The sequence below is a fragment of the Micromys minutus genome (genome assembly GCF_963924665.1).
Source record: "Micromys minutus genome assembly, chromosome: 1".
NCBI lineage: Eukaryota > Metazoa > Chordata > Mammalia > Rodentia > Muridae > Micromys > Micromys minutus.
The window spans coordinates 246,054,233-246,070,716 of record NC_137969.1 but is presented as its reverse complement, the minus strand read 5'-3'; the positions used below and the strand labels follow the sequence as shown (position 1 = coordinate 246,070,716).

General features: G+C 45.9%; 1 protein-coding gene across 1 annotated transcript; it reads left to right on the top strand.

Moving 5' to 3' along the window:
• Nucleotides 1-16,484, top strand: DDX24 (DEAD-box helicase 24). Its single transcript, XM_080917253.1, has 9 exons — nt 1-42; nt 1,325-2,044; nt 6,788-7,312; nt 8,031-8,184; nt 8,449-8,964; nt 9,938-10,013; nt 13,294-13,482; nt 14,511-14,640; nt 15,998-16,484. The coding sequence occupies exons 2-9, from the start codon at nt 1,330-1,332 to the stop codon at nt 16,261-16,263; spliced, it is 2,571 nt and encodes an 856-aa protein (XP_080773379.1). The 5' UTR covers nt 1-42; nt 1,325-1,329; the 3' UTR covers nt 16,264-16,484.

The following is a 16,484-nucleotide window of genomic DNA, read 5'->3' as shown; positions in this document are numbered from 1 at the left end:
CGGGTTGGCGCAGGCGGCCCGGAGTGTGTTGGTACAGCGGCGGTGAGTGCTCTTTGTGGGTTCGGAGCGGAACAGGCCTTGGCCAGCTGCGGGTGTCTCCCCGGTGTCCCCGAAGCATAGTCGCTCACGGGTGTCCGCACAGCTTAGTTCCTAATGGCTCACGCCTTGATTTGGGCATCAAGGCCCAGCAACCTCCCTTAAAGTCTTTCAGCTTTAGTGCCCGTGGGACTCTTGCAAGCGGTACAAGCCACTCTCCCCGCCTTATTTCTAGTGACGTTCTCTTCCCCTTGTCAAGGTGGGACCGAGGTGCGGTGGGGGTCGGGGATTGCTTTGCGTCCCATGCCAGAGACTGCTTGGCGAGCCTTGTCTGAGAGTCAACATGCCTCTTTACACAGGCGCCATGTTAAGCGGTTTTTGATGTGCGTCACTATTTCGTGTTCAGTGACGACCCAGTGGGTTAAATATCTCATTATCTTCATAATTGTAGATAAGGAGACTGAGGCACAGAGACGTTCGGCAAACACTCAGAGCTGGCAAGTGCACGATCCAGATTTGAACCGAGTTTTACCTTATGCTCCACAGTATCCATTCTTTTTCATTTATTTTTCCTTAAGACTTATTTATTTATTGTATATGAGTACACTGTAGCTCAGACACACCAGAAGAGGTCATCAGATCCCATTTCGGATGGTTGTGAGCCACCATGTGGTTTCTGGGATTTGAACTCGGGACCTTTGGGAAAGCAGTCAGTGCTCTTAACCCCTGAGCCGTCTCTCCAGCCCTTCTTTTTCATTTAAAGAGGGCCATGTGGAACCACTTCCACTCAGATGAGTCATGCCTAACCACTCTCCAGACTTTAAAGTCAGGGTTTTGTGTATAGTCAAGGCTGGCTTTGAGCTCCTGATCTTCTTACCTCTATTTCTGAGGGCTGGATACCCTCTGTGTACGGTTTTACACAGTGCTGGTGGGGCTGGAACCTAGGACTTAACGGGTTTTAACTTGTCTGGCCAGAATGATGGAAATGGCATTTGTCTAATACTAAATTCTGAAAGGCCTAAGGAGTATTGTTGAAGGTTGTGTGCAAGCTAAGTGCTGGAGCTAGGATCCTAGCCAGAGTTAGCTCTGGTATCTTTTACTCTGTTGCCCGGGTCCCCTCTGGTTTAAGCCAGACTGCCTTTTCTGTGGGTATGTTTTATTTTCTTGAGGAGAGCATCTTCATGCCCTCGGCTGTCTGCGGGGTCTAGTACATTTTAGGAAAGTGTGTTGCCCTAGAACTTGTGCTCCATAGTCACTAACCCAAAAAAAAAACAACATTTCTTTTCAGCAACCATGAAGTTGAAGGAGACAAAATCAAAGCCAAAGTCGGCAAGCCGTGGCGTATTTCAGAGGAAAGGCATTAAGGTTGTGGGGAAATGGAAGCAAGTGACGATCGACCCGAATCTGTTTGCTGATGGACAGATGGATGACTTGGTGTGCTTTGAGGAACTGACAGATTACCGCTTGGTCAAGAATCCCTCCCGTTTGTTCTCAAATGAGGGGACCAAGAAGAGAAAGGCCCAGGCTGTTTCAGAAGAGGAAGAAGAGGAGGTGGAAGGAGAGTCCAGCTCCCCTATGAAAAAGATCAAATTGAAGAAGCAGAGAGATGCTGCTTTAGCTGCTGAAGGCAGTGCTGCCCAGGATGAAAACGAAGTCAAAACTTCTGAGCCAGAGGCTCAGGGAAAAGTCACTGTTTGTTCTGATCAAAAGGTAGGAGGAGCCGCTTCAGAAAGCCTGGCTCAGGCTATTCCAAGAAAGAAGAAAAACAAAGGGAAAAAAAAATTAGATCAGAACACTGCCCCCAAAGTGCCCAAAAAAGCGAAGACATGGATGCCTGAGGTGCATGACCAGAAGGCAGACGTGTCCGCCTGGAGGGACCTGTTTGTGCCCAAGGCTGTCCTCCGAGCACTCAGCTTTCTAGGCTTCTCTGCACCGACCCCAATCCAAGCTCTGACTTTGCCCCCTGCCATCCGTGACAAACTGGACATCCTTGGAGCTGCTGAGACAGGTAAGGGCTGTTCTGTCTGTCCCGGCTATGAGAGCTTCTGGATCCAGTCTTTGGTTGCTCATAGGCTGGAAAACTGGGAGGGGGATTGTTGGGAATGTGACCACAAAAGCCATGGAAGGTGTTGCAACCATCCTGTTCTGGACTGAAATCTGCCCTGCCTGACTCTGGTCCTCTCGCTCTGAGGTCCCCTGTGAGATGAAGGTGAGAATACTACTTCAGGTCTGCATTGCTGGACTGTCAGGTGGAGAGTGTTCTCTACAGAGAGTTTTTAAAATCAAAAATTCGTGTTATAGTTTTTACAAATGTTCTTATGTATTCAGGTATGTTTTGTTTTGTTTTGTTTTGTTTTTTTTTGATTTTTGTTGATAAAGGCAAATCATTGATTTTCAGAAATGAGAACTGAACGTTCCTGCTGCATAGTGAGCTTACAGTGTGTTTATGTATTACTGGGTTTGGTCAAGTGCAAATATGGAATTAGAATAGTCATCTGCAGTTTTCCTGTAATGTTGTCTGGTGTTAGAATTAGTTAACAGTGTTCTCAGTGACTTTTGAAGTGTTCTATTTTTGATTATCAGAAGTAGTTTTAAATAATTGATGTTTTCTTCACCCTTAAATATTTGTTAGAATTCATCTGGGCTTGCTCTTTTCTTCCTAGGAAGATTTTAAAATACAGATTTAAATTTTAAAATAATAGTATTATTTTCTTTCATTCATATTTTTCCCCTTGAGTGATTCTTTTCCACTTAAAATACCATCCAGCTTTTTGTTTCATGTGGCTGACAGTCTGTTAGCAGGTTCACTAATATTTATATATTAAATGAGTTCTGTGAACTGGCCCGTTTTCATTGTGAAATAACCATCTAGGACTTCTCTGTCCTATTGTCTCCTTTCATTACTATAGCTATTCTGGCTTTATTGTGATGTTGGTATGATATGTCCTTTTCCATATGCTCCCGTAGTCAGTCTTTCTCTCTGGACAAGCATTGCTTTTCTGTCTAATGTGCATTTCTTGTGAGGAGTACATAGCTTTTGTTTTTTAACTGAATTTTCAGGCCATTTATTCTTAATGTGATTATGGAGAGCAGTTGAGTTTAAATCTGTTGTTTTGATTTTTTTTTTTAAATCCTAGCTGATTTTTGTTGTTATCTTACTTGGGATTGAAATTTTGGTGATATTACAGATGAAGCATTTGGTATTTGAGACACTTAGTGTTTTCAATTTAGATTTTTGTATTAATATTTGCATCTACATAATGGAATGCCTTAGGGGTAGGATCCAAGTCTATATATGCAATTCACTTATATTTCATACACTCCTTAAACATACAGCCTGAAGATCATGTTGGCACTGAGAATGTATAAAGTTTTTTAGTATTGGGGAATTCAGATGTTCCGGTTGGAGTACTCAACTTATATTAAGGTCTTTTTGAAAACAAACAAAAAAAATGTGAGAGTGCATGCCTTTAAGAAGCAGAAGGGTGTGAGTTTGAGGTCAACCTGGTCTACAGAGCAAGTTCCAAGCCAGCCAGGGAGATGTAGACTCAGACACAAAACAAAAAAAAAAAAAAAAAAAAACAAGATGTTTGTGCCCACAATGCACTTCTGATACAACAGGTTCTCTGGGGTTTTACCAAGCCAACTTCTTCTCTGCCTCAGCTCCAGTCAGATGTCCTGTAACACAGTTCACTTCTGACAATACCTGGAGTGAAAGTCATTCCCCAGTAAGCTCAGCTCCTAGTCTTAGAAGACTGTTTCCTTATTGAGCAACCCCTAGTCCTGATTTATTCTGCTTCAAATTGAGCTTATGATACCTTCCACAGGTTTAATGCTTTTCTCAACGACTCCCAGAACTCAGGGACATGTGTTTACTGCCTTAACAGCTATATAACTTGGGAACAGTCTGGTAGAGGCTCAAAAGGCAAACATTAAGGGTAGTAAGAGGGCTCCCCAGTCTGAAAACTTTTTAAATCCCATTGTTGTAGTGTTCTTACGGAGCTTCCATTGTATGGGCGTGGTTGATGAAACCTCATTGGAGATTGAAGACGATCTTCAGTCCCTCTCTGGTGGTCAGGAGAGAGAGAGAGACAGACAGTGTGTGTGTGTGTGTGTGTGTGTGTGTGTGTGTGTGTATGTGTGCGTGTGTCTGAGTCTCTGTGTGTGTGTCTGTGTGTGTAGAAGTTCCTGCTCTGCTGCCACCAGTTCCCAACTTACAATATCTAAAGACAATTAGTTTTTAGCTCATGGTCATCTGTTTATTTTTTTAAAAAGACCATTGTTATTTCTGAGGTTTTTGAGCCTCTGTCTTACACAAGGAATGTAGAGGTGAAAACTAAAAACCATAACAAAAGATGCTCCTGTCAAGAAGTGCCAAGGTTTTCCTTTCAGGAACTGAGAATGAGACCCAGTATACACTCACTGTACTGTCTGGCTCCTCTCTTGTTACCAGCCAGCTATAGGTCTTTTTGTGTCTTTTAGTGTTTGCTTTAGGGTTCACTGACTACTATCATAGTTTATCCTCACGTGTAGCCCAAGAACCTCTCAAGGGTTGATTTCCATCTCCCCTTCCTTTGTGCTTTCTGTTTTGTATTTCTAGTTCTGTGTTGGAAACTCCAAAATATGCTTTTACTGTTTTGCTGTAAGCAATTTTTTTAAAAGAGGTTTAAAAAGAAAACAGTTTCTTTCTGTTTCTGTAGTTTCTGATACACTTCATTTCCTGTGTGAATGGATATTTTTTCCTAAGCCACCATTCTTCTTCTGCATGGAAGGCTTCAGATTGCATTCTGTGATGGTTTTTTGCATATGCTCGACTCAGGAAGTGTCACTATTAGAAGGTAGCCTTTTTGAAGGAAGTCTGTGTCACTCTGGGAGTGGGTTTGCAGACTCTCCCCCTGCACCTACCTGGATGTTGCCATGTTCCTTGATAATGGTCTGAACCTCTGAACCTGTAAACCAGCCCCAATTAAATGTTATTTATAAGACTTGCCTTGGTCATGGCATCTGTCCACAGCAGTAAAACCCTAAGTCACATTCTTTATCGAAGATCTGCAAGTGAATTGGTTCAACTTTTGTAAGCCTTTGTATTGTATTTGTCTTAAAGAAATTTTTTTCTGGGTAGTTCTGAGTGTCAGTTTTATTTTTCTGAGACTGTTAAATACAGATGCTGTTATGATATCTTTCAGCTTTTATTGTCTTTAATGAAAGGTCTTTTCTCTTTCCTTAAATTTTTGAGTTTTTTTTTTTTTTTTTTTTTTTTTTTTAAAGCTTTTGCTTCTAATGTTTTGCTTCTTTGGAGAAGTTGTTTTTCACTTAGAACTGTCATTTTCTTTGAAAACCTCATAAAATATTTTTCTCTCATTTTCAAAGTTTTAAAAACATTTATTTCTGTATGTGTATACATTTATGTATAGCTTCATGCAAGCCAAGGCCTGTATATAGAGGACAACTTGTAGGAGTCAGTTCTTAACTCCCACCACATAGAACTTGGGAGTGGCCTCAGGTGCTCAGGCTTAGTGGCACCAGCTGAGCATCTCATCGGCCTGTGGGAGCGCTTTGAAGCTTATGGCTGGTACTGTTTTTCTTCCGGAGATGGTGTATTGATTTTTTTCTGGGGCATTCTTACCTGTCAACTTGAGTATCCGGAAAGATACCTGAAAGATCCCCAAAACAGATGAGATAGATGATGCTGAACCCTGTTTGTATTTTTCCCCTGAACATTGATGGACTGAATGTGTTTGATATCTTGAGCATTCATGCTCTGTGGTCTTACTTTGTGCATGTTGATATGGCAGTAAAACTAACATTAACGTCACAGTTTCATGAAAAGAACATCCATTCTTATTGTAGTTCTTAGTAACCAGTTCATGACTTTTTTTTCTGTAAGTCGAGAATTTCCAGCTTTTCCGTCAGAGAGAAACACTTTACAGCTTCTCTTTAGCCTGTCTTAGTAGCTTGCTGGGGTAACTACGCTCAGGAGCTAGGACAGTGGATAAAGTAAGAACCACCTGAACATGAGCAGGCACCAAGTCTGAAAACAGATCACTGAGTGACACGGGTGGGTACCATTTATGGTGGGGAAAATGCTGCACGGAAGGAAGATCCTGTCTTGTGTAGATAGAGCCAGGCAGTGTTCGAGTCCCGTTATTACTTGGAGTGATATGTGGCTTGAAACTCTAAATGTTTACTTATGGAATTATCAGTTTAATAACTTTTTGGACCATAATTGGCCATGAGCAACTGAAATGTAGAAAGTAAAATGAGAGTAAAGGAGAAAAGCTGTACTTCAAATCCTCAGATTGGGGTGTCCTGTGTGTTTTGACCCTTGGGTGTTGTGGATGCCATATGCCTTCAGAGGTCAGTTTTTGTAAAGACAAACATGTTAAGATTTCTGAAAAGAGTGATTTATTTTATTCCTTCCTTCACTGAAGAAGGTCTTAGGGACACGTGCTGTGCAGATTTCTGTACAGTGCAGGACTGACCCTTCCGTCTTTTCTGGTTTCCTTGCTTGTGTGTCTGGTCTTTGTCTCTGGTGACTTTAGGTGTAGTGCCAGCATGCTGCACTTTTCCTTGTTTTGTCTCAGATACCCAGGTGCCGTACGCTGGAGGAACCTGTGTAGAGCGCTGGTGCTTTGGGTTGGCCGGGGTGGCACGTGGCTCTTTCGGGTTTCCTTATTTCTGTGCAAAGGCAGGAACTTCAAACAGTGACATGCACATCACAGATCCCTGGTGTTTTTGCTTTACTTCTAAGGGAGCGGGAAAACTCTGGCTTTTGCCATCCCGATGATTCACTCAGTGCTGCAGTGGCATAAGATGAAGGCTCCACCCATCCTGAGTAGCGCTGGGATGCCACCAAGGGAGACGATGTTCGGAGCTGCAGCCCATCTTGGGTCACCTTGCAAGGATGGAGCTGAGTCTGGAGTATTGCCTAAAGAGGCCAGAATTGAGACTGAAGCACAGCCCAGTGACTCTGGGGTCCAGGCCACACCCAAGACTCCTGCCTCTGCCTCAACCCAGGCACTGCTCTTCTGTGATGATGATGCCGGTGAAGGATCTTCTTCCTTAGTCGAGGAAAAGCCTGTCCCCAAGCAAAATGAGGACAGAGAAGAAAAGTTTGATGAAGAGGAGGCTGGAAAGTTAAAACAGGAGTTGTGTGACCAAATTGCTGTTTATAAAGTACACCCAAGGCGCCCTCTGCTCGGACTGGTCCTGACTCCTACCCGAGAGCTGGCTGTCCAGGTCAGACAACACATTGATGCTGTGGCCAAGTTTACAGGTGAGATTTAGTTTCACATAACAAATGTTTCTAAGCAGGTCTCTGAATGCCAGGTGACAGCAGTGAGAGCTGTGGCCCCTGTCCTAGGGAGCATTCCTACCTGCTCAAGTATTAAGTCCTTTACAAGTCTGTCGATAGTTGTTCAATCTATAACGTGTGTGAGTAACCGGATCTTTTATTAACAAATTTGCTCATCTCTACTTTGAAATAGAAACTTACTTCTGGTCCTTGGGGAAAGATTTTCACAGTATAGTGTTTATCCTAACAAAAGGCACGTTGCACGGCTGAGTTCAAGTCCAAGGTACCTGCTTAGTGCCTCAGCTGTGTTACCATGTGCATTCACTTATATCCCACGGCCCCAGAGCAATGCTGTCTTAGAAAATAACACCGGACCCTAACGGGCTCCTTACGGTGTGTCACAACGTAAACACCCTTCCCAGCACTGTGGTACATTACTGCTCACCATCAGAGCCCTGGAAATAGTGACGGGTTCAAATCCAGCCTTTCTCTTGTGGTTAGGGGAGAGAATGGAAAGAAATGCAAAGTAGACAGGGTCCAAACCATGAAATACAGACTACTTAGACAGTCCTCTAGGAGTCAGGCCAGGCCAACTGTCGCAGCATTTCCTTGGCATAGGAAGCTGTGCCAGTGATCGTGTGCTGATCCATAGGGTGACAGCCAGATGCACTAACATCATCTGTTGTTTTCTATCCTGTAGGGATTAATACAGCAATTTTAGTTGGTGGAATGTCCACACAAAAACAGCAGAGGATGCTGAACCGCCATCCTGAGATTGTGATCGCCACCCCTGGTCGGCTCTGGGAGTTAGTCAAAGAAAAACACCCTCATTTGAGTAACCTGCGGCAGCTCAGGTGAGAGGTAGCCCCTTCCCCTTTTTCTCCTGACCGGCTCTGAAGTGAGCCTGAGATGGCTGTGTGGTTGGTGTGCGAAGTGTTTTCTTGCTATTACAGAATCTTGTAGCCAGCCCGCCCTATTCTCAAAAACTAAGCATGCATGAAAAGAGGTAATGGGTGCCTAGTGGTGATGGCAGGGTGCAGTGCGAGCGCACGTGGATGAGAGCATGCGAGTGGGGTGGAATCGGGACGTCCGTTCTATAGAAGTTTCCTTTCCTGCAGGTGCCTGGTCATAGATGAGGCTGATCGGATGGTTGAGAAAGGCCATTTTGCTGAACTCTCTCAGCTGCTAGAGATGCTAAATGATTCCCAGTACAACCCCAATCGACAGACTCTTGTTTTTTCTGCCACACTAACCCTGGTACACCAAGCTCCTGCTCGAATCCTGCATAAGAAACATGTGAAGAAAATAGATAAAACAGCCAAACTTGACCTTCTTATGCAGAAGATTGGCATGCGGGGTAAGCCGAAGGTCATCGACCTCACAAGGAACGAGGGTACAGTGGAGACGCTGACGGAGACCAAGATCCATTGTGAGACTGACGAGAAAGACTTGTATCTCTACTACTTTCTCATGCAGTACCCAGGTCGCAGCCTGGTATTTGCCAACAGCATCTCCTGCATCAAACGCCTCTCTGGGCTCCTCAAGGTTCTGGATATCATGCCACTCACCCTGCACGCCTGCATGCACCAGAAGCAAAGGCTCAGAAACCTGGAGCAGTTTGCTCGTCTGCAAGAGTAAGTGAAGTCTGTCTCTAGAGGCCATGAACCATGAATGCAGGGGGGCAGGGAACCAGGGACCCCACCTTCTGCCATAGGTGCCCTAGCAGCACAAGGCAGGCTAGCTCTTCCCTCTAACTTTATTTCTATATTTGGCAAGGCCACTCACTCATTGTGTTTGTTTGCTATTAGTGTTGTACAGAGCCTTCCAGTAATTAGACAACCAACATCCAGTTACTTTTAACATCCTTGGAAGCAGCAGAGAAGCTGCGATTGAGAGAGCACAGCTCCAGAAACAGTATCTGAGAGCAGATCCTGAACCCTTCACGTCCTCACTGGTCACGTTAGTCAGTGCGCCTGTGCTTCACTCTCATACGTAGGGTGGCAGGTGTTGCTGGAGTGCCTGGGAACAGTGCAGGGAAAGTGTTGGTGCCGCCCACTGTGGCCTTCCATAACCACGGTGCCACACTGCTTGTTACCGTTGCTCTTCTCACTTCGTAGATGATAGAGTGACTAGAAAAGTTCACCAGCTCACCCAAGCTCCTACAACGTGCAAGTGACAGGCTGGGTCTCAGATTGGACCCCAGAGCCCATGCCTCACCTCGTCATGTTTGTCCATCTGCCTGTGGACCAGAGGATACAGGGAGTGGGTATCTGTCTGTCTAGGGGAGAGTGAGGCAGTCTCTCAGGATGGAGAATAGTGAGAAGGTATTGGGAGACAAGGACAGTGACCCAGAATGGATATGGCTTCACTTAAATCACAGCACCAAGCACAGCATGTGCTTGAGGGCAGTAAGACCCAGGTTTGGGGTCCTGATTCCACAAGACTAGCCATGTACACACCACAGAAAATTTTCAACCTCGCGTTCTTAATTGTAGAAGTGAGATACTAGTATTACCTTATAGGGCATAGTGTGGAGTGCTTAGCAGGTGCTAAGCTGACTGATAATTGCTGTAATTTATAATTATGGATGTGCTTGTTTCCACACAGCTGCGTTCTCTTGGCAACAGATGTGGCAGCTCGGGGTCTGGATATTCCTAAAGTTCAGCATGTCATCCATTACCAGGTACAACTCTTAGTATTAATCTCTCTCTTTCTCTCTCACACACACACACACACCCTCCCCTGTCCTGCCCCCTACGATGAATGAGGAAACGTTAAAGCAAAGGTTGAACAGAGGAGAAGAATATTCCTCCTCAGGTTCCCTGTAACATGTTCTCATTAGCATCTGGTGCCCACTGTTACTGCTCTTCAAACAGTGAGAGCCCTATCAAGTAGCCTTTCTTTCAGGCTACTTGATAATGACAGATTAAAGTATGATCTTAGTCTACTTTCTGTTACTATAACAGAATACCTTAAACGTGATAATTTTTAAAGAGGGTGTGCCTATTGATTCTGGGGATTGCAAAATCCATGGGCATGTTACCAACATCTGCTCAGCTTCTTGTGCGAACCTTGAGGCAAAGGGCAAGCATGTGGTAAGCATGAGGTAACATGCAGAGTACCTTCTCATACCATGAACATTAATCCACTTAAACACTAGTCCATAGGGTAGGTTCTAGGCAGGCACCAGCTCAACTTCTCCATGTTCAGTGAGTTCCATAGGTGTTGTCTTTAGCTGAAGGACTTTACTATCAGTTTGTGGAGAACAACAATTAGCCTTGGCAGTTGCCTGGGTTTTGGGGGCAGGGTTCTATAGGGCCCCTCACAGCTGTGTGTTAGTTAAATGGCTAGTCTGGTGTGCAGTTCAAAGGTGATGTAAAGACTTCCCTTAGCTAACCCACTGTGTGGCCTTCAGTAAATAGTCTCCATCCCTTGGTTTTCTCATTTTGTAAGTGGCAGGGTAGTGCATCTCTGGGTTAGTAAGACACATACGTAAAGAGCTTGGGCGGCCAAATTGGAAACACTGACTACATGTTCTGAGTCAATAGTAGCAGTAACATTAGTGATTGTGAAAAGCCAACAGTAGCATGTGGTTGTAGCTGGGAGCACGGGCTGCAGATCCTGCTGCCAGGAATTGAACAACTCTGATGCTTTAGCTTCATAGCTTTGGGCAGGTGAGAGCCCTCCCCACTCAGGCCATGACTGCTGTGGTGTGGTTTCACATATCCTAAATATTCGTCAGGGATGCTGTGCATGTCATCAGAAACTGGCAGTCATGTATTTGCGACACAAGCCCCCTTCACACCCTGAAATGTGTGTTCTAGCAGCCAGTTAAGGCAGTGGATGGGGTCTGGGTCATCTCCCTGCTGGGAGTAGGTTCTGACACTTGAGGCTCCGCCTGTGGCTTTCCACACACACAGGTACTTTGGGAACATCCATTTCAGTACATTATCTGTAAGCTGGAAGCAGCAACCGCACCTGCCCCATCGGGTTGTTTTGAGACCTGACTTGAGTGGATGGTGACACCTAACACAGTGTAAGTGTGGAAAGCCTGGCGTGAAGTAGGATGCTTTTAGTACTTTTCATCTTTAATTCCATTGCTTTTAAAATCTTTTGAGGGTATAGATTTCAGAGTGGTACATTTCTGGGACAGAGGGTCTGGGTCTGTTGTAGAAGATATAACCACATAATATAGTCCCAGCTCCTAAGTCCCTACATCCTGTAGAGGAAAAGTAAGATGTGACCACTGCTATGACGTAAGGCAGGAGATATTAAAAAATTATCACATGCAATAAAATTTGAGACGGTGCTGAGTGCTTTCTAGAAGATGCTGACATTCCAGGATGGAGAGGTTGGGATACGCAGAGGGGACAGGTAGTGTGTGGTTCGAGGCATGATTGGGTATGTCTTAGGGTTCTTCTGCTGTGGTAAACACCATGACCAAAGTGACTTGGGAAGGAAAGGGCTTATTTCACCTTAACAGCTCACAATCTTCATGAAGGGAAGTTAGCTGGAACCTAGGGCCAGGAACTGGAGATGAGACCGTAAAGAAGTGCTGCCTACAGACTTGTTCCTCACGGGTAGCTCAGTTTGCTTAAGACAACCCAGGACCTGCCCACAGGGCATCGCCACAGTGATATCACTGAGGCTGGGTCCCCTCACATCTGCCAAATGAATCAAGAAAATGCCCCGCAGGCTTATCTGCAGGCCAGGCAATCTGACGGCAGCATTTTCTCAAGCGAGGTTCCCCTTCCCAGATGACTCAACTTACATCAAATTGAGAAAAGCTAACAAACACGGGGCTACTTGACCAGGAGTGAGAGGAGGACTTTGTTGGGAAAGGAGTAGGTGAGCAGTTGCTGAGCCAGCAGAGTAAGTTGGGAGCAGGTGACCAAAGGCTAGAGAGTCATGGGGAGGAGCTGGCTCTTGATTCTCTAAGATGAAGAATGGCAAATCTCATTTCTAGAATCATGGTAAACAGTTCGTAGTGATACTGAACCTACTGCTCTTGATTAGTGGTGGCTGCTACAGGAGTCAGGAAGAGGGCCCCGTTACCCGTGCCTTGTGTTTGTGGACAGCACGCCTGTTATATAGGCTGTCCTGATTAACATGGTTGGAGTCCTGTCTCCCATGGAGTTGGATAACCTAGAGGAAGTGGTGGATCTCAGTGTACTTTAGTGATAAAGCATTTCATATGTCTAGGATAATACTGTCTTCATTACATTTGTAAGACAGTGTGATCAAGGTGCTTGGAGAAGAAATGGTTTATTTGGCTCATGGTTCCCGAGGTGCGAGCTCAGGACAGGGAGTAGAGCTAACGGGTGGGAAATGGGTGGCGTGGCAGCTGAGAGCTCAGCTGCAAATATGAAGCAGAGAGAGGGCACTAGAAATGGTACCCAGCTTTTGTGAGCTCAAAACCTGCCACCAGTGACACTTCCTTCAGCAAGGTGATGCCTCCTAGGCCTCAATAAAACAGTTGCCAATTGGGGACCAAGTGTTCAAATGCCTGAAACTTAACAGGGTACATCTCATTCAAACCACCACATAGGAGTTTTGCAGTTGGTTGGCCTAAAGCATTCACTCAGTAACTGTTGTTATAAATGTACCGTCATCAGCCATGCAGAGCTGAAGAATATGTGGAGTTTCAAAGTGGAGACTCACATAGATGGTATTGGTCGCAAGGTGGGGTGCGAGTGGAGAAAACGAGAGAAAAACAGACAATCAGATTGAATGTGAAGAGCTGAACCATTTTGGAGGCTGGAGGGCGGGAGGGATAGAGCCTGTACAGTGGCTAGACTGTCAACTTAGGGACAGACTGTGTGTCAGCATGTGTGTAGCATGTTTGTCCACAGTGCTAGAGGGGTTCCTGTCCCACAGAGAGATTTCACCAGTTTCAGGGTGTGCCCTTGAGGGAAGGAGCAGTTTTGGACACTGTGTGCTGACCCTTGTTGCTGCTGTGGCAGGTGCCTCGCACCTCAGAGATTTATATCCACCGAAGCGGTCGGACTGCTCGGGCCACCAGTGAAGGCCTCAGCCTGATGCTGATTGGACCTGAAGATGTGATCAACTTCAAGAAGATTTACAAGACTCTCAAGAAAGATGAGGACATCCCACTATTCCCAGTGCAGCCAAAGTACATGGACATGGTCAAGGTAAAAAGTTAAACTCCAGTGTACTGCCTCCTCACAGAGCACCTCATCCTAGGGAACTGAGAACTGCTTCTGCTGATGGCTAGACAGTGGCTTTTGTTAACAAGGCTGAAAGTACCAGATCTGGGAGAAAAGCAGAAAGGGGAGTGACCAAAAAAGTGTGTGTTTTGTCTCTCATTCACTTTGATATTTGGTCCTGAAATCTCCACCTACTTCTGCTCCAGAGCTCAGCCACAGAGACATCTGTCAGATGTGAGCAGCAGGTAAGTGCTGAAGGCTTGGTGCACCCTGAAGCAGGAACAGTGCGACTTCCTATATTTGTATTAACTCGGGAGCTGTGTACCCTGGGCCCCAGGTATCAGGAACTAATAATGGGGTAGTTTTCCCAAGGCTCGCCAGTGTGCGTCTAGGGTAAGAAGCCCACAGCACAGCGAGGTGTCCATGGAGCACTGGGCCTGATAGGTGTGTGGTTGTAATGTGGGGAGCAGAGCCCTCATTCTACTGAACAGATGAAGAAGGGTGACAAGAAGATGGAGTTAGGAGCATTGAGGGCGTGAGAACAAGGGGCAGTTTAATGGTGTGTGATCACTCTGACAAGAATGCTAGTTGTATAAGGACTTAGATGGGGCTGGTAGAAGGTAGGTTTATAGAGAATTCCTCTTAAGGCTCCTGGGAGCCATCCCATTTTCATGCTTATTCCCATGGCATATGCTTTCTCTGTGTCAGGATGAGCAGAGCAGTGTGTCACTGCAGTGTGACCTCAAGAGCCGTAAGAAAGAGGGTTGAGGAAAGAGGAGACAAGCTCACTCTGGGCCACATATAAGTGGGACAGAGCTCTTAGAAGGTGCAAGCAGGCTTCTGTGGTTGTGATAGTCACCTAGGCTGTCAGCAAGAACCTGGGCAAGGGTTTTGTAGGATCTGTTGTTTCTCACTGGTCACTGATCACGTTGCAGTTTAAGAACTGCCTCAGTAAACTTGCTGAGAGGCCCAGACCCTCTATCAGATGAATATCGTGTGTTACTGCCCCTCAGGAACGGATCCGTCTAGCCCGACAGATTGAAAAAGCTGAATACCGGAACTTCCAGGCTTGTCTACACAACTCATGGATTGAGCAAGCAGCTGCAGCCCTCGAGATTGAGCTAGAAGAAGAGATGTACAAAGGTGCGCCAGGGCAGGGTGTTTGTTTTCCCTTTAGCGTTACCTGGTTGAGACCCTCCTTACTTCTGTGATCCCATCAGGAACAGCAAGGTGCCCTCTTCATTTCTCATGGCTGCTTATTCTGTGTGGGTCAGATGCCTTGGGCCTTTCTTGTCCGTCTGACTGCCTCATATGGACAGTCCTTGGACTCCATGACTCGGGTAGATCACAAGCATAATATCCTTGTTAATTCAGCTGTCCTTTTACTGTATGATTGGCCTCTGTTAGGCCTCTTCTTCATCTCTAAGACAGGTGATAAACACCCTAGCTCCTGACGAGGCTGAATAAAGGAGACTAAACTGGATACACTAAGGCATGAAAAATGGAAGTATTGACACTGCTAAGTCGTTATTTATCATGGTAGTTAAACAGCACAGCACCTTCCTGTCTCATTTAACTTCTCTGGTTTCTTGGCATGAATTGAGTAGGAACTATTGTCCTTTTACATGAGAGATAAAGAAGTCAGAGAGCCAGGCAGTGGTAGACTTGCCCAGCAGAGGGCAAGCCTGGTCTACAAAGCTAGTTTCAGGACAGACAGGACTACATAGAGAACCCTATCTCAGAAAAAAAAAAAAAAAAAAAAACAAAAAAAACAAAAAAAAAACAAAACAAAAGACTTGCAGAAAGAAGGAATTTGTACATCAGAATAGCTCTACCACCAGGCACCACCTAGACCCTCTTCTGTCTGTGGGCCAGAAGCCAAGGAAGAGACCAGGGCTGAGGGGCTGCATGACCTGCATAGCATAGCTGAAAACTGCATCTGGGGCTAGGACAGCAGTTATAGCTGATGCTCCTTCTTCCCAACAAGCAAGACTCATTCCCAGGCAGACTGCTGCTCGGTGTAGGAGCCAGGAGTCGCCAACAGTGTGCCCCTCCTTGTAGCTCAGGTCTGGGGCTCAAGCAGAGATGTGAGCCTCCGCCTTTCCTCACTGAGGCCAGGCTTGGGTGGGGACTTGGGCTGTGCCCACCTCTGTGTGCACTCACAGCGCTCGTGAGCTATGAGAGTCAGGCTGCACTGTCTCCTGAGGAATACGGAGGAATACGGTCATCATACCCCAGGTGGCAGGTGTGGCTACAGGGGTAGGACAGGAGACTTCAATCAGGTGAGTTCTGGTCCCTGACAGTTTGCTCTGTGGCCATTATGTGACTCTACACCTGAGTTGCTTTACCTGTAAATTGTTTCTGTCGGACAGTGGTCTACCGTATCCTTCCTAAACGGGTTATCCACTTAACGGTTCTGAACTGTCAAACCAGCACAGCTTGATTTAGTCTGAAGAAAGTATTTCTGTGTAAACATGATCTTATAATTGTGTGTCTGAAGGAGGAAAAGCTGACCAGCAAGAAGAGCGTCGGCGACAGAAGCAGATGAAGATTCTGAAGCAGGAGCTACGCCATCTGCTCTCCCAGCCACTCTTCCAGGAGACCCTGAAGACCAGATACCCCACACAGTCTGGCAGGCCGCCTCAGCCTGTGGTGGCCCTCAGGAATGTCGAGTCTGCGCTGAGCTGCCTCTCCAGGCAAAAGAGGAGGAGGAAGAAGCCAAAAGAACACCAGGCACCACCACAGCCAAGTCCAAGCACAAGCTAACTGCCTGGCCAGCGTGCTGACTGTTGAGTGATGTCCCCCAGTTGTCTGTGAAGCCTCCCCCTCCTTGCCTTCCACCTGGGGAACCTCCTGCTCTTCCAGCCTGTCGCAGGAAAGACCTCCCGCACATGTGTTGTGGAGTAAGTGTGTCTGTTTCCATGTGTGCAGCTTCTTGTGCTCACCTTGTTTTCCAAATTAAATCAAGTACGAGTCAGACACCTTGA